The 22,757-nt window shown below is 40.1% G+C and overlaps 1 protein-coding gene and 1 long non-coding RNA gene across 2 annotated transcripts; one reads left to right on the top strand and one right to left on the bottom strand.

Annotated features, from left to right (window-relative positions):
* Positions 1-1,878: 1,878 nt before the first annotated feature.
* Positions 1,879-18,850, top strand: GPNMB (glycoprotein nmb). Its single transcript, XM_010301664.2, has 11 exons — positions 1,879-2,125; positions 7,048-7,197; positions 7,913-8,056; positions 9,302-9,481; positions 10,555-10,713; positions 11,183-11,491; positions 12,676-12,798; positions 13,473-13,575; positions 14,445-14,650; positions 17,550-17,637; positions 18,452-18,850. Exons 1-11 carry the CDS (start codon positions 2,056-2,058, stop codon positions 18,603-18,605), a joined length of 1,686 nt encoding a protein of 561 aa, XP_010299966.2. The 5' UTR covers positions 1,879-2,055; the 3' UTR covers positions 18,606-18,850.
* Positions 11,427-20,048, bottom strand: LOC142600560 (uncharacterized). Its single transcript, XR_012834107.1, has 6 exons — positions 19,841-20,048; positions 18,196-18,300; positions 14,547-14,711; positions 13,448-13,563; positions 12,623-12,818; positions 11,427-11,926 (listed from the first exon to the last, which is right to left on the bottom strand). It is a non-coding gene; the product is annotated as an uncharacterized LOC142600560 (long non-coding RNA).
* Between the last annotated feature and the right edge of the window lie 2,709 nt (positions 20,049-22,757).

Below are 22,757 nucleotides of genomic sequence, written 5' to 3'. Positions count from 1 at the left end.
GCCCCTGAAGTCTATTTACAACGTGTTTAGTAATTTCTACCAGCTGGCCCTTATTGAGAGTGTCACTCAATATTTATGTAACAATTTCATGTATCAAATAACATGGCAAAAAACCTCTGTCCTAACCAACTTTTTTGTTTTTAGGCTGATCAATTTTTGTTTTTAATTAATAGGCATTTGTTGTCAGCAGTTTTCCTCTGGAGGTTCTCAAAACTCTATTGGGAACAAGCATTCAAACTTCCTTTCTCCCCAGCAGACTTTGGATCAGGCCCCCAGTACTGAAACATGGTGTTTGAAGGTTACTTTTCACTTACAAGATCAACAACCTGGAAACAAAGGAGTGCAATTAAAGTTAATGTCCCACATGGTTTAAAAAAAAATAATTGTGAATGGCTTCGAAACCTGACATTTCATCTGGGAATGTAGTTGATTTAATAACAACAAAAAAGCAACAATCACATGAGGACGCTGCAGTCATATGATTTTTCTGCATAGTCAGTCACAGCTTTGACTTTGATTTATGCTCCCTCTCCTTTCTGCCAGATAATGAGGGCTTAGTTTAAACAAGCCTAGTATCCCTAAGGCTACTGCCTTCACCCTTTTCCTTGGCTGGCAGTAGGAGGGAGGGTTGGCTCCAGCCAGGAGGGTGCTGAAGCATGGGGTGTACATATGCAAGATGCAAGGACTGGACATCAGATCCTGTGTTACTGACAGAAATGCTGGCTGGGGTGCTCTGGGTAGTGACAATAACTTGCACAGCTAATAGAAAATGCTAGAAAAATGGAAGAAACTAAGAACAAATTTAAAAAAATAAAAACAATAAGCAGTCAGAGTTCTAAAATCTCCTTCCATTGGGCAATCTCTTCATTCTGTTGACAGTGCCTTGGACTTACAGACTTCCACCTGCCGTGCCAAAAATAAAAATGGTTTAGTGTTGCCCAACTTGTTGGTTTCTGGCTAGCCAGTGTCTAACTTGCCAGTGCTATACTTCGGGATCACTGAAACCACAACTGAACTCCTGTCTTGAGGACCATACTTGCTTCTATGCCATGTCCTCTCACCAAAGCTTGTTCTCTCCTGCAAACAAAAGCAAGAAATTTCATGAGGCTGCCAGGGCTGCGATGAAATTCAGTTGCTTCACTGCCTACAGAAGAACAGCTGGGCTGGTGAAGCATGTTGAACCTGAATTTGAACCACTAAGTGCAGCATTTGCCAATCTGCCTACATTACCCTACTCCTCTTGAGCCACTGGTTATACCTCATTATTAGGTTGAGCAGAAAAGTCTGGTTTTGCTTTATCTCTACACACCGTGAAGTATATACAATGAAGTACTTGTCTGGGTGTGGGTCATGGCAACTTGTGAGCTAGATATTGACTGGCCATCACTACATACAGTCTGTGATTGCACCTCTAACCATGGGCACATTGTATTCTGCAGCTGTGGTTGGATGGTACACACATGTGCTCGCTAAATGTTTAAATAACATTTTCCTTAACAATCAACTCTGATCAGGAGCCAAGTCCAGGGATGCGTTAGAACTGCCTGGTCTCCATTTAGTTTACAGTTGTTGCCCAGCATGTGGTGAGAGACACATGGTTAAGTAGTGATGGGTCCATCAAATGCAGTGAGTTGTTGCAGTAACACTTGCAAATCAGGGTGGGGCAAGAGTTATTTTGGATTTCTGGAAAGAAATGTTCCTAATTTAAAAACAAATTAAATACAAAAATTGATCATAGCGCAAAACTGGTATAAAAACGCCTGCGAGGTAAATGGTGTGGCTCTAAACAGGTCTCTCAGAAATCCCAGGGAATGCTGAAAGCAAAGGGAGTGAGTCATAAGCACATGAGCTGAAAGAAGCTGAAGACAAAATCATGCATCTCTGCTTAATTCCATCACATGATGAGTCCTGGGGCCCTTCATTTAATCGGAAAGCAAAGCAGTGGAGAAACTTCATTCTCACTTCTCAGTGGGGACTGGAAGAGTAACTGTGTGCAGGCACCGGGCACTCCCTGCTCCTCTGCGTGCACTGAGCCGACACGGGGACTCCGGCACCATGAGCGGTGTTCTCTGCCACCTTGGATTCCTGCTCCTGGCTGAAGCGGTGCTGTGTGCTGCCACCATACGTGAGTGCTTCCTTCACCCCATTCTCTCTACCTGCCTCCACGGGTTCGATGTCCCAAACCAGTGCAATAAAAACAGCTGCTCCTTGCACATGCAGCGTTTGCTGGAGCTGTGCTTGAGAGCCAGCAGGCAACAGCTGGCTTCAGGGTTGCTTGGCTCTGGGTAGAATTGTCACCTAAACTGAAAAATATGCTGAGAGCTGTTCAGTTTTCTATTTCTGGCGCTCCACAGGTACGCAGAGCTGACCGGAGCTAAGCCTTGGCTCATTTAAACAAATTTCTAACCATATTTCCCCAGCTTAAGCATGGCTGAAAAGACAGTTGCAGAATTCTCCCAATTTGCTCAGCTCACCTGTGGCTGGGAGAGGCCACATCAGGGGCAGCGCTCCCTGCCAGGACACCCAGCCCTGTGGATCCCCAACCTCAGGGAGCACAGTCAAGGAATTAGATCCTCAAGCCATGGTGGGCAGGCACTGAGCTGGTCCTCTCCTTCTTTCTGGGTTCCCAGACTGACTTAAATCTTGGGCTGACTCCCTGAGCTACGTGCCGGGAAACCAGAAATGGAATTTTAGGCTCAAATTCCAGAATCTACAGTAAGGAAACTGAAGACCTTAAAGCTGAAGTCCAGCTGACATCTATCTAGCCTTGTACCTGTCTCCAATGGGAAACAGTAATGGATGTATAACTGGGCAAGTGTATACTGGTATTTACTCAGGACGCTTTCCTAGCCTCTGATGATTTATAACACCAGAACTGCCTCTGTCAGATGAAGTCGTTACATTTAATAGCTTTTACTGGATTTTTCTTCTATCCATTCAAGCACTTGGGTTTTGATTGCAACCCATGTAAATTTTTGGTACACACAACATCCTGCCAGCAAGAAATTTCACATCTTAACTGTGCCTTACATGAAGAAATATCTTTTGTGCTCTTAGAACGTGTAACCTTCTGGTTTCGATTCTCCTTAACTTTTGTACTTTCAGAAACAGTGACAAAGTGCTTCTTCCTCCACGCCATTCGTGATTCTGTTTTTACGTTCTCCTATGTCACCCCTTCTCCAGGCTGAAGACACAGCCTACTTAGCTGTTCCTCATACAGAAACAATTCTATCCCTTTGTAGCATCCTTGCCACCTTTCACTGTATTTTCTTCAGTTCTCTTAGACCCTGCTTGAGCTGCAGCGAACAGAGCAGCATACAGTATTCAAGACAAGAACACACATTATACAATGCTGTGATGACATTTTCATCTTTGTTTTCTGTCGAGCCTTTTCCTAGTTTTTTTCAACTACCAATGAGCACTGCATTCAAAACCGTAAAGCTATGAGATCTCATTTCTGAATGGCAATAGCTAGTTTAAAGCCCCTTGTTCTGTAAGTAAAGTTACATTTAACTAGGCTGAATTTAATGGTTTTGTTCTTGAGTCATTGAGTCTTGTACAGTACTCCCCTCTACTACTTTAAGACGCTGTCTTCAGCAGATTAAAGAACTTTACTGTTTATGTGTTTTCCAGATTACGAACATTTTAAATTATTTAAACAATTGAGAAAACTGGCCACTTCATAACTTTTTGGTTCATACATCCTAACCAATTATTTGTTCATGTGAAATCCTTCATTCTTATCCCACAGTAACTTAGTGCCTTTATATGCCTTTAGCGAGGGACCTCATCAAATGCTGTCTGGAGCTCAAGCAGACTATAACAAGCAGGTTAGCCTTGTTTCCATGCTCTCTGGTTCCCTCAGTGAAACTCAAATATATTTGTGAGGAATGTGCTTTTTGTACGGCATATCATATTAATCCACTGTATCTGCTAATTCTGTTCTTCACTGCTGTTTGTACCAGCTTCTCCAATTTAAGCCTCAAATTTTTTGTAATCCTCTAAATCTTTCCTGGAAGTGTTTTCAAAAACTGTCATCACATTTGCCAACTTTTGTTTCTTGGCTACTGAAGCAGTTTTAAGCAAGATGTTACATGCTATGGTTAATAGCTCACTTATTTCACTTTTGAATAACTTCCATACTTTTTGAGCCATCCTATCTAGATAATGTCTTCATTTTGTTGATTTGTTCTATAATTTTTTTTTGTGCCAACACTTCATTTTGAGAGAGATTTTCCATCATTGTAAAGAAAAATTCTAGCACAGAAACAAACCTCTTATGCTCCTCCATTGCGAATGAAAATGTAAAGTAACATATTTGACTTTCGTGCTATCCCTTTATCTTCCCTGAATGCTTCTTTTGTATGTACATCATCTTTCGGCCCTACAGACTTTCTGGCAAGCTTTCCACTACTTTTGCATTTGAAAAAAAGATTAATCAAGAGGGTTTATGTTTTTGCAAGTTGTTCCTCAAATTCTTTTTTTGTCCTGCTTTATTATGTTTCTGTATGTAACTTCAGAAAATTTACATTATTTTCTGTCTCTTTAGCTTGGCCATAACATCAGCCTTTTTACTTCTAATACACTTGCATCCTCTTTAGCTAGGTCATCTTTTTATTGCTGTTGTTCTAACATCGGCTTTTGTTCTCTCTTTCATAGCTAACACACTATCACAGGAAATGCTGAACTTTTTGTCTTAGCTACATTTTCTACCAAAATGAAAACCATAACGAGAAAGAAGTCAATCAGATATAAGATCTTTCTCCTATGATCACCTCACCAAAACTATTACAGTAATGATTTCCTTGGACTGTAATATTTCTCTGTTTTGAACTGAATTACTCTAATTTTGATTATGACCAACATCTGTTCTTGAGTGTTTATCATTGTTAAAGAAATACATTAAAGCTTTTTGTTCCTTTAAATTCAGCAACTTAAAATCTTCAGTTCCATGTGTTAGAGGAACTAGTGCTGAAGTCTTTGCTCATCTGAAAAAATGTCTTTGTCTTGTCCTGAAGCTTGTGAAATGTTTTATATTCGATTGAAATAAACAAAGCACATCAGGGAGGCAGAGAAATGCCTAAGGAGCTTGTGATTTAGAAGCAGTGACCACAGTTATTACCAAAGCTGGACAAGAAAATGACTTCTGAAATCAAGGACTGTTATTGAAAATTCAAAATTAAAAGCATTTATAAAATTAAAAGTGCTCCAGCTCTTTTTGATGAATCAAGCATTTGGGAAAAAAAACAATGATTGAAATGTTTTGATCTGACAGAATCAAAACATTTTTATTCATTAAATATTTTTTAGATAAAATCAAAGAAATAGTAAAAAGAAATTATGAAAAATCCTTAGCCACTTACTTTCAAATAAGATGACACGTTAATTTTAATGACCTAAAATGTAATTGAACTTGATAAGCCTTTGTGAAATACTTTTATAGTTGCTAATGTGTTGTTTTCCCGAGAAAAGTTTCTGAAGGACATCATTACCCAACTCTTCTCTGACAAAGACTGAAAAAAATACAGCATGTGATACAGGCCATTAAGTAAATACCAGTCATGATGTTATGCTTTGCTCACATCAAAATATATTAAATCTGCAAAAAAGACTTGATTCAAGTGATTTAAGTGAGACTGTGGGGAGTTCCTGTAAGGCAAAAGACCATGGGAGAATATGTCTCTGAGTTCAAAATCTGTTCTTTTCCTCAAACCTTTCAGTCCTCAAGACAGGAGAGAGCTGTCAGCATCAGTTCAAGGTGACCATTGAGATGGGACTGGCCAAGGGATGTCCTTCCTGCCCAGCAAAAATCTCACTGGGCAATAAAAGATCACGAGAAAAGCAGCTCTGCCTCTTCTTCAGTGCTGTTTCTCTGGTTCTCCTTGCAGTAAAATTAGGTGTTACATGCCCATAAAGACCATGCTTAGACTGGCTACACTTGCTCTGTTCCTTTTCCAAAACTTGGAGAATTACAGCACACAGGGCCATTCTTGCCCTTCCTACAGATCTCTCCATTTTCCATGAAGTCATCCAGCACTTTGTTGCACTTGGGTATAAATCTCAGAAGCGTTCAGCATCAGCTACCTTTAAAATAAAGCCACAAAAAGCAGAAATCCTAACTCCCTTGATGTTGTGGCAGAATGGCACACCCAGCAGTTACCTGATTAACATGAGTTGTTTAAAGCCCCCAGGCTTTAATGGAACTCTGCTTATGAGCCTACTTACAAATATATTTTTATGGCATCCTACAGTGGTTGACATGTTCCTACAGGTTACTCGGATATTTACTTTGCTTTTCATTATGTGTACTTTGTGACAGAAAGAGGGATCCTAGAAGGCCTGGGAAAAGTTTGAGACCATCATTTGTAGTAATATGAGAGTAATTAAAGTTATTAAATATCTGAGCCATTTTAAAGTAATAGGCATGAAGCTAATATGGTTTTTTGTTCTATTATAAACACATTGAATTTACTATTCAGCTCTAAATTTCCTTTTCTGGAAATACCAGCTTCTGTTAGAATTGGTTCCACCCCTCCAACCAAAACCACTAGCCAACTCACCAAAGAAGCTTCACTAGGTCAAAATTAATTCCTGGCATAAGTTTTACCAGAGCACAACTCAGACACAGAGTGAATTTATCTTGTTAGCCTTTTACTCATAGATTATTACCAGGCAAGCACAAAGCAGTCGGGAATCAAGCAACTTCTGTATAACTAGTCTGACTGTTGCAAGGTTATGCCCATGCATACAAACAATTGCTCTGATGTGGTCAAAATGTTGTAAACCTTTTTATTCTTTCTCTGGAAAGCTTGCAATAGTGGAAGCAGAAAAATGTCAGTCCGTGGTGGAATTGCCTTTATGATGGGTATGGTTGATGTAAGTGTTTATAGCTGTGATGATAAAATTCCATGATTTTCTACTGGTGAAGAGTTTTCTTATGAGTACAAGAATATAGTCGTAATAAGAAGGCTGTTCAGCACAAGAGCAATGTCTTTATAGGGTGGTAGGGAAAATGCTATTACTTTGCATGTTCATTTTTCTTTCCAGGGTTTCAAGATGTGCTGAGCCATGGAAGAAGTTCTCCTGTCACTTCCCACAAGAAGCTACAAGGCTGGTCTAGTGATCAAAATAAATGGAACGAAAACCTTTATCCTTTCTGGGAAGATGGAGATCCCAGATGGAAGGACTGCTGGAAAGGTGATCACACATATGCATTTCAAAGACACTGAGAAAATTAGCCAGAAAATCCACCTCATTGAAGAGTGCAGGTGCTATAGCACTTTTTCATAGGTGCAATATCCACCACTGCTGCAAGGAATAGCAAATTAGAGATGATTGGCTTTGATACTATTCCCAGTACGTAGTCTGATGAAGCAGAACAGTGAATTGCTACAGTAAATGCTTTCCCATGACTCATAGCCTCAGACACTAATACTTATTAAGTATTGATGACCAGGGTACTAGAACAATCCATTGTTTGAAACATGCCCTAGAGGACAGGCAGCTTTTACTGCTACCTCAGTAGGGAATTGTGGGCTTCAGTTTGACAACGTTGGTGAAGACCCTGTTTATTATCACCTGGTCTGAGCTGAGGTCTAAAGGCTGCATCCCCAGGGAGAAACAAAAATATTCTCCTTTGGAACATATTGACCCTTGTGGGTGAAAACCCCTATTTTTAGTTCTAAGAAGGAGATGAATGACAGACCAGTAAGTGATGTGGGGGGATATGATGAGTCTCTCTGATTGTTCTAAGTTGGGGTTTTGATAAAAGTGCAAGTGACTTAGGAGCACAAACCCCCTTGGAAACAGAGGTATCAGTAAAGCATTTCTACTGTAAACAGTGCACAGTTGAAGGTAGCTGCTGCTCTGATACATCCTTTACAGCAGTGAAGACCAATGTTCTTTTCTACAGGTGGAAGGGTGACAGCCAAACTGGACACTGATAGCCCAGCACTGGTAGGATCCAATGTGACTTTTGCTGTGATGCTCCAGTTTCCCAAGTGCCAGAAAGAAGATAATGATGGCAACATAATATATGAGAGAAACTGTACACAGGGTAGGTAACGGCAATCTCCCTGCACATGTCTGACCATGGTGCTGGTGCGAACATCAGAGCCACACCCTATGAGCAACAGCCACGTTGCTTTTAACGGATAACTACACTTGTGTCTAACCTGTGCCACACCGGTTTCTTTCCTCAGAAGATCAGTGTGGTATTTTTACTGTTCTGTACCTGCTATATGTAGTGAACAGGTAATTTAGGATTTGCCTTCACTATAAAATTGTCTTCCGAAAACAGTGATGTTAATTTGGCTTCCTAACAAAACCATGACTGCTTTTCAGCTCAGTCACAAGGTTGCACACACTGTTTTCTTCCCAATATATAAAGCTGTCAATTTATTAAATTGAGATTATTTTTTTAATTAGGAATTATAGAACTCACTAACCACATCTGCATCTTGAAAAAAACCCTCAAGAGTAAATATCATATTCCCACATTTTAAGAACTAAAAACAAACAAGAAAATAAATAATTTAAAAATCAAGCAATTTTTTCATCAAAGAATCACCTTTTTTCATCTTATTTAGTTACATGGAGCAAAAAATTTATCATAATTCCAATGTTTGAAGCTGCCAGATCTAGAGTGAAACATGCTGTTGTACCTTTCTTCCTAAGAATTCATAAATGTTCAACAATTTTCATTTCAAGGCATATCAGCAAACTTTTTGTCAGCCTGAGTTCTACTTTCTGACTGTCTAATGTTTTGTTAACTGCTGATATCCATTCTCTACTTAATATCTGTTGTGCTGTTTGGGGAAAGAAACTTTTATTCAGAAAGGAACTGAAATTAGTGTCTAAGTTATTTAAAGCTGCCATAGAAAACTTTTCTGACAAAAGAAACAAAGTCACTTCCTCACAGTGCTTCCACGGCTGCTATTTCTACTTAAAACTTTAGATTCTGTTTGCCAAATGTTCAGGTAGCCCCACTAACTCCAGTGAAACAGTGGCATCCTGTGTAGTTGACAGCAAGTTTTGGGCAAGCAATTTTAAATTGTGCCTGGCCCATGAGACAGTAAAATTTTTTTAAGCTTCTGAATAAAATAATGCCAAGCCAGAACAGTTTGGTGTTTACATTAAAAACCAAAGCACAAGCTTAGAAAAATCAAATGTCAGTCTAAAATTACCCCACTTAACCTGTTGTTTAAGGGCAATAACCATAACCTGGGGTGTCTGCCTCCTATTTCCTGACTTTCTGCACATTTCTCAGTTGACCGGGAACATGTCCTATTTCTACACTTAGATCCTCCAGCTTCCCAGGATCAGCAAGTCTATGTCTACAACTGGACTGAATGGATCGACAATTGTGGCTGGGAAAACTGCACAGGAAACCATAGCCATAATGTATTCCCAGATGGGAGACCTTTCCCTCATTATCCTGGCTGGAGGAGAAGGAACTTTGTCTATGTGTTTCACACGTTTGGTTAGTACTGCAACACATCCCTTGGTTTGGCTGATGCTGCAGAGTTTATATTCACTCTGTACACTAACTCATTTGTCGAGTATGTTTTAATAAAATTGCTTTAAAAAGGATTCCATGCTCTTGAGTGGAGATCCCAAATTCATTCATTGCTTTCCAGAGAGGCCATTAGCTGCTTGGACTGGAAATCATGGATTGCCAGGAGATTCTCTTTAAATGTGCATTCACAATACTACCACTGAAGAAAATTAATTTCCTTTCAGTAGTACTCAAGGTGCTTTTCTAGGAAAATAGAGGGTCTGAGCAGGTCAGTCAGATGATTTGTTGACTGTTCACTGCCACTTCAGATTCTTAAATTTAAGAGAGACCGTAGTGCTGTATATCTTCAGATCAGTTTAATGGTGCAGCACTTCTTGCCTCTGGGGAGGCGAAACTGCCACTGGTACTGATCTGGTCACAGACGCTGATTTTCAGTGTTTTTCCAGCTCCTGAATATGTAACAGTTGAGCCACTCCTGACATCGGCTACATACTAAATTTAGTATTTAAGTTAGCTTGGCTAAATTAGTATTATCATCAGTATCAGCATGAGTAATAATAATGTCCCAAATTTCACATAGAGGTGATACTATTTACCTACCTCAATCAGTTGTTACAAATAAGCAAATGTATCCAAAGGACTCTAGGGTATGAAGCAAGAGGTATTATATCTTCTCACCACACTGGAAGTATACAAACACAAGATCACTTAAAATGCCTAAGAGGTAACACCATCCACTACATAATCCTAATGATTTAATGTAATGTAATTACTTTGGAAATATGTAGATGCCTTGGCAAAGTTTTCTTAGACTACTGAAATTTGGGACATCTTTCTGATGCTTTCGAAAAAACACAGAAATAATGGGAGTAAGCACATTGTAAAAGTACCCAGCCCTCCAAAATAACCTGCCAGAAAGACAATTCTAAACTATTCATTTTGATTTAGAGAATCCAAGATTCACAGATATATTGCTTCTCTTAAAACAACTTGTAGCTAGGCTGAAGGGGAAAACATAAGTTCGTGTTCTGTTTCAGGTCAGTACTACCAAAGAACTGGAGGATATTCAGTGATGTTTTCAGTCAATACAGCAAATATCACTCTTGGCAAACACGTGATGACAGTATCCATTTACAGGAGAGGACACTCAGCATATGTTCCAATTGCAAGAGCAAGCGCCATTTATGTTGTCACAGGTAAGCGTGCTGGAATAAACTAATAAAATACTGGGGGTATTTGTTGTTTAGGTGTTAGAAGAATTCAGCACAAGCATCATCTGGCACAAAAAGACGACATTGGCCTGAGAACAGTTTTTAATATGAATGTGGAATCTCTGGTAAATTGTCCTGAGTAGTGTAATTCACCTTTGTATCTAGCTCAGTTGTGACACCTCTACTTTGTAACGAAAAGTGATTCATGAGAGGAAATGCAATCTTCCACAAATGCCTGTCATTCCTCATTTCTCCCCATACTTTTCTGGGCAACTGTTTCCTACTGATATTCACTCCTCAGATCAGTAAATCAAATTAAAGTAGAAACCCATGTTAAAGATATTAATGTCTCACATTCTGATTGTTGCTGTTCAGGGACTTTAGATCTGTTTGTTGCTTGCAACCAGGTATGTATGCTTTATTTGTTTACTTTTTTTTTTCCCCTCCCCTCCAGACAAAATTCCAATACTTGTGAGTATGTTCCAAAAACATGACCGCAACATCTCAGACTCCATTTTCATCAAAGACTCACCAATCACATTTGATGTGAAGATCCATGATCCCAGCTACTATCTTAATAATTCTGCCATCTCTTACAAATGGAACTTCGGAGATGGAAGTGGCTTATTTGTAGCCAGCAGTTCCACTACATCTCATACCTATACTCTGCAAGGAAACTTCACTCTGAATTTAACTGTCCAAGCCATTATACCTGTACCTTGTGGGCCAGTTACACCCACTGCACCACTGCCCACTTCAGCAGGTAAGAGTTTATCAAACAGCAGCGATATCAGGAGCTATGCTAAAACTCTACATTCTGATATTTTAAGTTCATATCTTTAAAAGTTTGACTATCACCAATGAAAGAGCTGCAAGGCTCTGCAAACCCTCTGTAAATTGGTTTAGAGACAGAATCAATAAGCATAAACTTTTCTATGATTCTATGGTAGGCAGCACTTACACATTTTACACATTACACAACCAGTTCTACCACCACAGTGACAGCACGTAGAGGTCTTCAGGTGGACATGCCATACATATAAATTTGGTTTTATACCCTCTATCACACCAGGTCAAGGGGTTTTAGCCTTGCATACTCAGGGTCATCTTCTGAGATAAGATGTAAATTTTAAGTGAGCAAGCAGTATTTCAGAACACTCTTATAGCCAGTTCCTTTCTGGTTTGCATTAACTTCCACCTAAAATTAAATGAGATTGGATTGAACTAAAAAAAAAAAAACCAAAAACTTACTCATATTCCAAAAATATGGGATTTCTACATGGCATTAACCCAGAATGGCTTTCCCACTATAAATTTATGCACTATCATATTTCAGAATAACTTTCATTATGTTCAGCATTGGTTTATCACCTCAGAGGGTTTTAAGGTTTACAAAAGGCCTGCAGTTTCAGCCTGGGTAGCTATAATACTACTACTATGAAATTGTAAATGTGGCTATATTTTTCAAATTTCAGAATTTTAACACGTGCTTTTACCAAAACGTTGAGTGAAAAGGAAAGATATAATTTTCACTACTTCACCTCTTCATTTTCCCACTAGCTGTAATGTAGAGCAATGGGAAAATACCTCTTTTTAAAGAGCATGTAAAACCTTTTATTGGCCTTCAGATTTCTTCTATGATTGATTTGGGAATTTTAAAGGAATGTTTAATTATATCAAACCTTGCAGTCTCCCTATTATTTCACAGAGATGGGTGACTAGCAAGGCGGCTACTCAGGCCACACCAGAGTTCTACAGCGGGCATGTGTGTTTTCTTTAAGGCTTATTACCATGATCCCATACAGATACATACATGACTGCACAGCTGCAAACCAAAGTCACTAAGGACCTGTGTAATGAATGCAGTTGAAACACATGGCCATGTTCAGAATACCGCTAAGCAGAACTTGTTCTAAAGCTGCACATCTGTTCTTTCTCCCTCAACAGTAATGACTGGAGCATCTTCTAATTCAGACTCTTCTGCTGCTGTCGAGTTCATGGAAGACAATCCCAATGGAGGTTGCCATATTTACAGAAATGGATACTATAGAGCTGGTATCTCTGTTGTAGGTAAGGACGTGGGTCAACACCTGAACGGAGGAATGGGGTTAATAATGTACAACAACGTATTGTAGAGATAATGTTTATTTAGGCTCCTTTTTATCAAATATGTGAAACCCACAACAAGATCCTTCTCTTGGACTTAGCTGACATTTTTAAAGATTAATATACAGACAGCTAACTGGCTGACTTTGGTTCCTTTACGCGCTCTGGCAGGACCTAGCGGCAGAGGTTATGGCTTCTTGGTTTCAGACATGTGAGGCTAGGCCTTGGTCTGGATGCCTGCTGATGGCTGGCTGGAAAATGGCTATCACTGCTTTCTGGGTCATCAGCCTCTGAACCTGCCACACCTGAAGCATACTGGCCTTGGCGGGTCACATAAGGTTGAATTGACCTTGGCATGCACAGAAGTCATGGGTAGTGGGATGGGGAAGTGATTTAGTAAAATAAATAAGTAAATAATAATAATGGAAAAAGAAAACAGAGCAGAAAGGAGCAGCCTCACAGGGAAAGCACTGGAAAATTTCTCAGCTTTGAAATCCTTCAAGAGGAATGCTGAGGGAGGGAGGAGGTTGTGGGAAACAAGACCTGAACTGAGCATCAGCCAAATGCTTGAGGTTCTGTACACACAGACTTCAGAGCTTGTCATGTGTCCTACCACTGACATCTGCTTCCTCTCCCAGAGGGAATCCTTGAGGTAAATATTATTCAGATGACAAGCATCCAGATGACAGAAAGTCAAGCTGAAAACTCACTGGTTGACTTTGTTGTTACCTGCCAAGGGAGGTAAGTGTGTGAATGAAACTGTCAATCTTCCCTCTTTAAAAATAATTAGGTGCTGGAACGCTGTTTGGACTTAGATGCAGCTCCACGAACAAAAGTCGGGAACTGCAATGTTTCTATTTCTTGACTGGAACTAAAGATAATGCAAGTCTCATTTGTAAACTATGGCAACAGAGGTTACTGCCAGGCTTTTAGGATTCAGAACAAATGTTAAGCCTCAGTAAAAATAAGAGAACTAGATAGTGGGGAGAAACAATTCTATATTTCCTCGCCAAGACAAGATTTCAGCACTTACTGTAAAATGGGAAGCAGTCTACTGAAATTGGAAGGAAATCCTTTCTTTTTGGCTATGATTTTTGACACTTAAATGGGTGTGTCCAAGCAATTTCTTGGATAGGAAAGCATTGCACTAACATTCCTAGCTCCTAGAAGGGGATTAGAATTGAGAGGACTGAGAAGTACAAGAATCGTCTTGGTAATGCAACTGGAAAACAGTTAACTTCTCTTAAATTAGCATTTACTTTTTCGGCACATGATACTACATATAAGAATCTGCATTCCTTTCTTAATGATGTGTATTAAAGGTAACAGACTTTATAAGCTGAATTGAGGTGGGTAATTCTGTGATCACCATAAAATGTTAAATGATATGTAAAACAAGCAGATAATTTTATAGATTGTATATATGCATTTTATATAAACTCTGCATGTATGTATATATAAAATGTATAGGTATGTACTCTTAAATCACTATAGTGCCACTGACTTCAGTAAACAGACGCCAGCATAAAACTGGGGCATCAGTGCAATGTATCTACAAACTGGGCTAATAGGACTTCACAGATGCAATGTGTTCTCTCTTCCCATCCCAGTCTCCCCACAGATGTCTGCACAGTAGTGTCTGACCCCACATGCCAGGTGTCCAAGAGTGTGGTATGCAACCCCATCATCATCACTGATGAATGCTTACTCACCATCAGGAGAGCTTTTGAAGAACCTGGAACATACTGTATAAATATCACCTTGGGGGATGACACAAGTCAAGCCCTTGCGAGCGCGCTGATTTCGGTAAATGGAGGTGAGTCCACATAGAGCAGCTGCAGGTCGTCTGTGAATAGCTTCCCTCTGTGGTCATGTCCCTGCAGGGAGGAAGAGCACAGGAATTTAAATGGGGTTTTATTACGCTTGGAGGCCTCAGCTGAGACTGTGCCAGCTTGCATGAGAGTCCATGCAAAGATAGAGACGATTCTTTCCCTATGGGAATTTTAGATGTTAGAACTTGGTTTGATTTATGTTTACAATCCAATGAGTACGGTAATTATACAAATCCTTCAATATCACAGAATATGAACAGTTCTTAAGCCATAATGTATTTTTCCCTCGGAATAACTCTGTCGGGCAGAAAAGCAGGTGGGGCACATGCCAGCCAGCCTACTCCACACATGGAGAAACAGAGGAATTCAGCTCACTTGAGAGAGAATCATGTCTGCAGCTGAGCTGGCTGCCCTGGGCCCTCTTTGTAGCCCATTGACCTTGACTAGATTTCTATTTCTACATGAGGATAAAATTAATCAGGTTCTGGAAAGATCTGTGTAACATTAATTGACTACAGAGTCTGCCCAGGGTGACTATTTCAGAACAGGAGGTTTATCTTTGGTTGGATGAGTATCACTGTGTCTTGCTCATGATTATCCAAGCAGTCTTTGACAGAACCTATTAAACTCAGCCTCAGTCAGAAATCTAAATTATCATGCTGTCTTTCTGCTCCAACTCCATTGCCCTCCTGACCTCCCACTACAATGTCATAGAATCATTTTGGTTGGAAAAGACCATTAAGATCATCAAGTCCAACTGCTAACTTAGCACTGCCAAGCCCACCACTAAACCATATCCCTAAGCACCACATCTACACATCTTTTAAATACCTCCAGGGATGGTGACTCAACCATTTCCCTGGGCAGCCTGTTCCAATGATTGACAACCCTTTCAGTGAAGAAATTTTTCGTAATATCCAATCTAAACCTCCCCCGGCACAACTTCAGGCCATTTCGTCTTTTCCTATCACTTGTTACTTGGGAGAAGAGCCCAACACCCACCTGGCTACAACCTTCTTTCAGGTAGAGAGTGATAAGGTCTCCCTCAGCCTCCTTTTCTCCAGACTAAAAACCCCAGTTCCCTCAGCCGCTCCTCATAAGACTTGTTCTCTAGAACCTTCACCAGCTTCGTTGTCCTTCTTTGGATGTGCTCCAGCACCACAATGTACTAGTGACTCTTTTGAACTCTTTAATTACTATCAGCCAAACAACTGACCCTTTGTGGTCATTTGCCACAGTATTTTTGGCTGATTTTATTTAATCTAGCTATAAATTTAGCTGTACTGAAATGAGTTAATGATGACTAAAGCACAATGCCTGACCTCTAAGTGCATTCTGGCTCCTAAAGATGAAAATAAGCATGCAGTAGATTTTTCAAAACCGTATTCACAGAGGTTAACTTTAGCCCAACAAGGCTGGTCTTCCTAGGCTTCCTCCAGAGGGCAAAGCTAAGTTGTACTTTGGGACTTCCACTATAATCAAACCTGAGTTAGGATCTAAGAGAGGTTGCTGCTTTGAGTCACTTTCTGGAGGAGTCCATCTAATGTTGGAAACATTTCTCGTGTGCCACAATTTTCCGCTCATTTCAAGAGAAGGCAAGTATTTATGAATTTCTGAAAATCCTACAATTTGGTGCCTGAGTATTTGGTGCCTAAACATCTAGCCCTTGAAATCTGTCAGGACTGTGCCTGGGTTATGTAGGCATTGCACAAAACATCCACTCTTAACTTGCTTGAACTGCTCTTGAATGGTTTGCAGTCCTATGATTTAGACCCATTCCATCAGTATGTGTCGCTTTGCAAAAACTGGTCCAAGGCCCTACTTTATTCATAAAATAAGGTAAATCCCTACAGTCTTGGCAAAAATATTTTGTAAACTAGGAAAGAGGTTAAGCCTTCACAAACAATTGCATCAACAAACTGAGAAATATGAGGCACATATACCAAGCAAATGGTAAACCCTGATTTGATATCTCAATTTTCATAGACAGCAATTGTAAATTAATAACTGGAAAGGTAAGCCAACATGCACCTCTAGGTTACTTCATTGTATAAACACTGTTGTTAATATGAGGACGAAGAATGTGTCTCAGTGTCAGTAAACTCAAAGGTACAGCCTGTGGACTGGAAAGTTAAGATATTTAACACAAATTTTAAAAAAATACTTGTAATGATTTCACTCCTTCCATCAGATACAATGGAATTAGGAGTAGATGTGAGTAAAATGGTTGATGGCAAATCAGAAGGTAGAGTCCAATTACAGGCAGAACCCAAAATTAATTTCCCAAAATAGGCACGTTAAAAAAGCAGAGCCCCCAGCTTTTGGATAAGGCAAACGACCCTAAGTCCATCAAGCTGTCAGCCACACGCTGCCATCTTAGCATACAGGACTGCAACAAACAATAAAATTTAAGAAACTCCTTTTTTATCCCCTTTCCCCTGGCCATCATCCTTAAGAAAAAATTAAAGCTGATTCTAACATTAAAGCTTATCAAGAGACTGCATCTCTCATACTCTCAGTGTAAACATTTCCCTAGCATAGCAATTGCCCAGGAGCAAATTAGCCTCACCTTGTGGGGTGCCAGCAAGACCTTCCGTTCCCTTCCATGCTGGAAGGGCAGCCATGTGTCTCAGGAGCATGGCTCATACGAGAAAACTGGCAAAGCCCAACTCACGCTCTGGTGGAATTGAGAATTAAACTGATTAGGATGTAAAAGCACCACCTCCTGCCAAAGTCACTGACCTCCAGTGCTCAGCATATTAGAAGTAGTAAGAGTACTTCAATGGGTACAGCAATCAAGTAAAGATGACATTTTCTTTAGAAAATCTACCTCACTGTAAAAAACAAGGCTAACTTTTAATCAAACTACTTTCTGAACTCTAGGGTCATCATCAAGAACAACAGAAGGTGTCTTTATCTTCCTTGGTTTGTTGGCAGTGTTTGTCACCATTGGGGCTTTTGTCCTTTACAAGTAAGTGGCTAGTTTCTAGGATTAAAAACAGTTCAAGGAAGTGTAAAAAATATTTGTTTAAATTAACGAACTCAACAACTTAAATTTGCATTAGCTATATTTTTGTTTCTTTTTTATTGTTGTTCGCAAATATTCAAGAATATGAGATTACTGGCTTAAGCCACAAAACCATTGGAAAATATGCAAATGTTAAAGCCTTTCATAGAAAATTACATTCTGTACTCATAAGTACAAATAGAAATACTAGAAGGCCTGAGAACTGCATGTAAACCGTAAGCAAACTCAAACTGCATGACATGATTTATATATGCAGTAAAACCTAACAAACAGAAATTTAATTTAACTCTAAAAGTCTTACAAGAAGCATTTACAAATTACTGACAGACCAAGAATTAATCATCAAAATTCTTCATTAAATAATTGACAAATTATTTGGGAAATAGGTGCTGGGCATGCAGGAAAGTAGTTAGCAGAAGCACATGTTACTGCATTATTAGCCTTGATATTTCTCATGAAACTTTGACTGCACCAAGACTCCTGAGTCAAGAGAATGCTCACCCTTTACAGTCGGTGATGAGAAACACCTCCACAGAGCAACAGTACTCCACTAAGCAATGGAGCCTTCTCATTAACCAGGCCTTAGTCACCACTACTGATGTATGGCTGTTAACCGTTAGATGGGATTGAAGAGGGAAGGAGGAGAGAGAATATATGTTATGAATACATGGTTAATTCTCTTATGGACTGGTCACATGCTAAACGTGGACTTTCATTTAAACGTCTTTCAGCAACTAACTGTGCACATTCCTTGCAGGAGATACAAGCAATACAAGCCTATTGAGAGAAGCACAGGACAAGCAGAGAACCAGGAGGGACTAAATGCTTACTTCAGCAGTTTCAAAGCAATTTTCTTCCCTAGTAGCACTGAGAGAAATCCTCTGCTGAAAAGCAAACCAGGCATTGTTTAAACCTTTAGTCTAACACTGACTATTAGATTACGTACAGGACTCATATCTGAACTGTACTTTGGTGGGGTTTTCTTGTTGTTATAAAAAAACAGAGGGTAGGGTGAAAGCACACATAGATGGGATGGTAACTTTTGGGGGCTTGGTGCAATTAGAAATATTAAAATAGTCCTTTATAGAAATCAGTGAGGTAGTTTTGAGCACTTGCTGTTTTTGCTTGTGATCTAGAATACACTCTTCTGAATAACTCACACCCCTTCCTTTTCTGGGTTTTCTTACTTCTAGGTTAACTACCTGTAAAACTAATCAGATCCATAATCTAGAGGGCAAAAAAAGCTTAATTAAAGAACCAAAACAACCAAGTAGTAAACACTTAGTCTGAAATAGGCAGTCCAGTATAGCTGCTTACTGCCTTAGCAGGATTCATGCCTTTACTAGAAAGACACAGGAGACAGGCACATGTCATGTCATGTCTGTGGAATGAAACGTGCCATGGCCTGTTCCCAGGCATTGGCACTGAACTGCTGACACTGTTACACTGTTCAGGAGGTCCTAGCAGAGTCTTGCCCCTGGCAAACCCCAGATTCTGGGAACCACTAGAGGCACTGTTCCCCACTGGGAGTTTGGCAGCAGCCCCCTGTTTTAGTGGGTTCAATAGCACGGATGCAGCTCATTACATGCCAGTTGGCCTCACAGCCAGCAAACAGGGCTGGACACATTTAGTTTCCTACTGGACATGGCTACCAGTGCACGAGTCTCACTATAAACTCAACCACAGACAGCTCTGCAACAAGATGAGACCCATCTGCTTGGGTCTCCTTGTTGAAACTTTTACTCAGTCCCATGTAAAATCCTTAGATGCAATTGCTGATGCTGTCTTTGTCTCCTTTGTTTCCGTTGGTCTTGAAACATTGAACTGGTACCACCACTCCCCAGAGGGCAGATATGCACAAGGGTCAGCAAAACTAAGGTTCTAGCACGAAAAAGTAGCATTTAACTCCCTTTTCCCCTTCTCTTTTCACTCTTCTCCCTCCTGCTGTAAAGATACATTAATTTCTGCTTGCTCCTCCACCCCTCTGTCTTTGACTACTTAATCAAATGAAAACCCCAACATAGATAAAGCACTATGCTCCAGTTTCTGCTTTTGCATGATGCAGCTTAGAAAGTGTAAAATTCTGCAAAATCAATGTTCCTTCACTTGTTCAGTCTAGCTGCAATTCTGTGTTACGAAAACTCACATTGAGGCCTTTCCCAAGTGATATGGTCTTCTAGTCATACGTGCTCATCATTCTGTGTTGTGGTGTTTCACCAGAAGCAAACTGCTGAAGGCTGGATTACTAGATAATGAGAAAAGGAGAGCATTTTATTTGTAGAAGGGAAGAGGTTGCTAAAAAGGTTCACTGAGATAAGAAAACAGTCCAAAATGCCTTAAATAGTTGATTTTCCATAACAGCGTTGCTTTTAATATCAAAATGAAATTAACTTTCAGTTGGGGGCTGGGCGAATGATCTTACACAATCCATTTCTAAACACTGTATTCTTTGAAGATCTGTATTTCAATATAATTACCTTACTTACTATGTCTTGGAACATCTCTAACACATATTGTTCTCAGTTCCTGAGGCAATATATAAGCATAAACATATTTTCCTGGTATCTTAGCAGACCTGTCAAATGCTTGTCATTTATAATCTGAATCTAGTCTTCACTACCACTTCCCCGTGTACACAGACGTCTTTAAATGACTTAAGGATCTAAAAAACCCAGATTCCAACACACCTATGCAATTAGTTCTCAAATTCAACAGCCTCTTTTCTTGTTTCCAGGTTCTCCAATTATTTTAATTATTTTTTAGCCATTTCAGTTATATTATTAAAAGCACCATATTCGCCATTGTTCAATCTACCTTATATGCAATATCCTATTGTCTAACCATAACCAGGCATCTAAAACAATTCTCTGACTTAAACAGAAAACACATTTCCTGCAAAAATTACTGCCTGAATGTTATGTCCTCTGCTATCAGTTAGACTGCTGACAGGAAGGACTGTAATTTGTATTTGTTGCTCTAGCTTAAGGCAGGACAGGGGTTTAGCGGAAAGCTTAAGATGACCTGTAATGCAGCATGAAAAAGTTAAATCTGTCACAGCTATAACACTTAGGATCAGTGATGATGCAGGCTACCACTGACCTAGCTATATGCAGAAAGCACCTTGTTTCAGCAAAACATTGCATGTTAGGAGCTCAGAGATATTGTAAGCTTTTGCATGTTAGGAGCTCAGAGATATTGTAAGCTTTTGCATAGAAAACAGCTTTCAGGCATACTTTTTTGTCTTTTAACCTAAGTATAGCTTGCACTATCTTCTTTTAAATATCGTATCAGAATATTAAATTTTTATAATTTGATTTTACCTTTTCAGCTGTAATTTCCATTTCATACATCTTTACTTTTATACAATGGAATCTAACTGCTGCATTGACAAATAAACCATCTAATGATTTTAAAGAGTACATTTCCTTTGTCTCAGAAAGAGATACTGTCAGATAAGCAACTTGATGAGTTGCCTAATTACGGATCAAAATAGTATCTACCTCCAGAAAACACAACAGGATTTGCCTTAGTCTTGGTTCACTTATGCACATCTGATACTACCATTGGTTATCAGCTGGTTTTGCAATCTCCCTACAAGTGTACTCAGAGCAATGGCATCACGAGAAGCAAGGAGGCTTTCTTAACAACCAGACGACAGCTGAGGAACCCAACTCCAGAACAGATCAGGATATAAATGAACTTCGTGTCCTTCAATGGCAAGAACAGCTGACAAACAACAGATTTGTGAATGTCAGAAAATGTTACAAAAGACAGGTTTCAGGCATCCCCTTTGGAGAAATAACATCAAAGAATGACATCAAACATAAATGTACATCTTTAGAATGAACATGTCTTCAAGAGAAATGGAAACATCAGTTGGGCAACATACATGTTAAAAATTACTTTAAATAATGAAGTATTATTTCAAACAGCTTGTTTTGTTCCTTCTCCCTTTTCTTCTTGAACACTTTTTACAGCACACAATTAAGAGACTCATCAGATGTAGCTTTTTTTTTTTTCTTACCAAAAGTATTTCTAAGCTGAAACTATGGCTAAAAACCACTGGCCCCTGGAGGAATTGTAGAGGAATCAAACTAAACTCTGCAAGAGACATCCAGACACTGTGGCCTGCTAATAGCTGACCACCTGCAGCCTTGTACAGCATAGCTGAATTTCCTTTAAAGCTAAAGCTTTTATTACTGCAGGTCTTTATAATTCACAAGATTGTGTCTTTTCACTCTTAATACCATTGGTTTACCATCATACTCAGTGAGGGAGGGGAAAACAGTCTGAAAAGTAATTCTTTTCTTTTACTGTCAGTGTAAATGCCAACATCTCTATGGGAAAGGGGGGCAGGGAGACACATTTTACCCACAGTAAATACAAATGCTTGAACTTGCCTAGGTCATAGCTTTTTAACCTTTGACAACATTCTCCATAGCAAAACAGACATAGCAAGACTACTACCCTGCACCCATTAACGCTACATGGGAATCACACAAACGTAAAATACAATTTCCCAAGAAAAATGCATTCAGAAAAATTCAAACCAGCTGCAGCTTTTTAGGCAAAACCATAGCCTTTAAAAGGGGGCACAAGGCTTCAACCCGGATACGTGATTAGTGTTTATATGGCAACACCCACGTTTTGCGTCTGCTCCTTTCTAGCGTCCCAACGAACCATCACAGCAGAGCACTGGTTACTGGTGCCCAGGTCCCGTCCCTTCCCCCTGATCCCTTCCCTTTTACCGCCTCGTGGCCAGGCACCCCTCAGAAAACACAAAACGGGGACGGGGAAGGCGAGGCCAAGCCATTGTCCGCCCCGACATTCCTATCTACACGCCGAAACCCCCACACCGGGACTCCGACCGGGGAGCGGGGGCACCCCGGGGTGGAGCTGGGCCGTGCGGAGACGGAACGCGAACGGACCCAGCGGCCGCTGCTCGGAGAGGAGTCGCTCCCCAGACAGCGCCCGCTCCCCGTGGGACTCCCCCAGGCCCGAGCATAGGGCCGCCCCACCACGGCCACAGCACGTCCGGGGCCCGACTGCGGGCAGAGGTACGG

Source organism: Balearica regulorum, chromosome 2, assembly GCF_011004875.1.
Source record: "Balearica regulorum gibbericeps isolate bBalReg1 chromosome 2, bBalReg1.pri, whole genome shotgun sequence".
NCBI lineage: Eukaryota > Metazoa > Chordata > Aves > Gruiformes > Gruidae > Balearica > Balearica regulorum.
Note: the sequence above shows the minus strand (reverse complement) of the source record. Positions and strands in the feature narration are given on the sequence as shown.

Bases quoted from the DNA above. Each gene is read 5' to 3' on its own strand.
- GPNMB (XM_010301664.2), top strand. From the start codon at position 2,056: ATGAGCGGTGTTCTCTGCCACCTTGGATTCCTGCTCCTGGCTGAAGCG. The intron at 8,057-9,301 runs GTAGGTAACGGC...TTCTACACTTAG, and splicing joins TGAGAGAAACTGTACACAGG to ATCCTCCAGCTTCCCAGGAT. The intron at 14,651-17,549 runs GTGAGTCCACAT...TCTGAACTCTAG, and splicing joins GCTGATTTCGGTAAATGGAG to GGTCATCATCAAGAACAACA.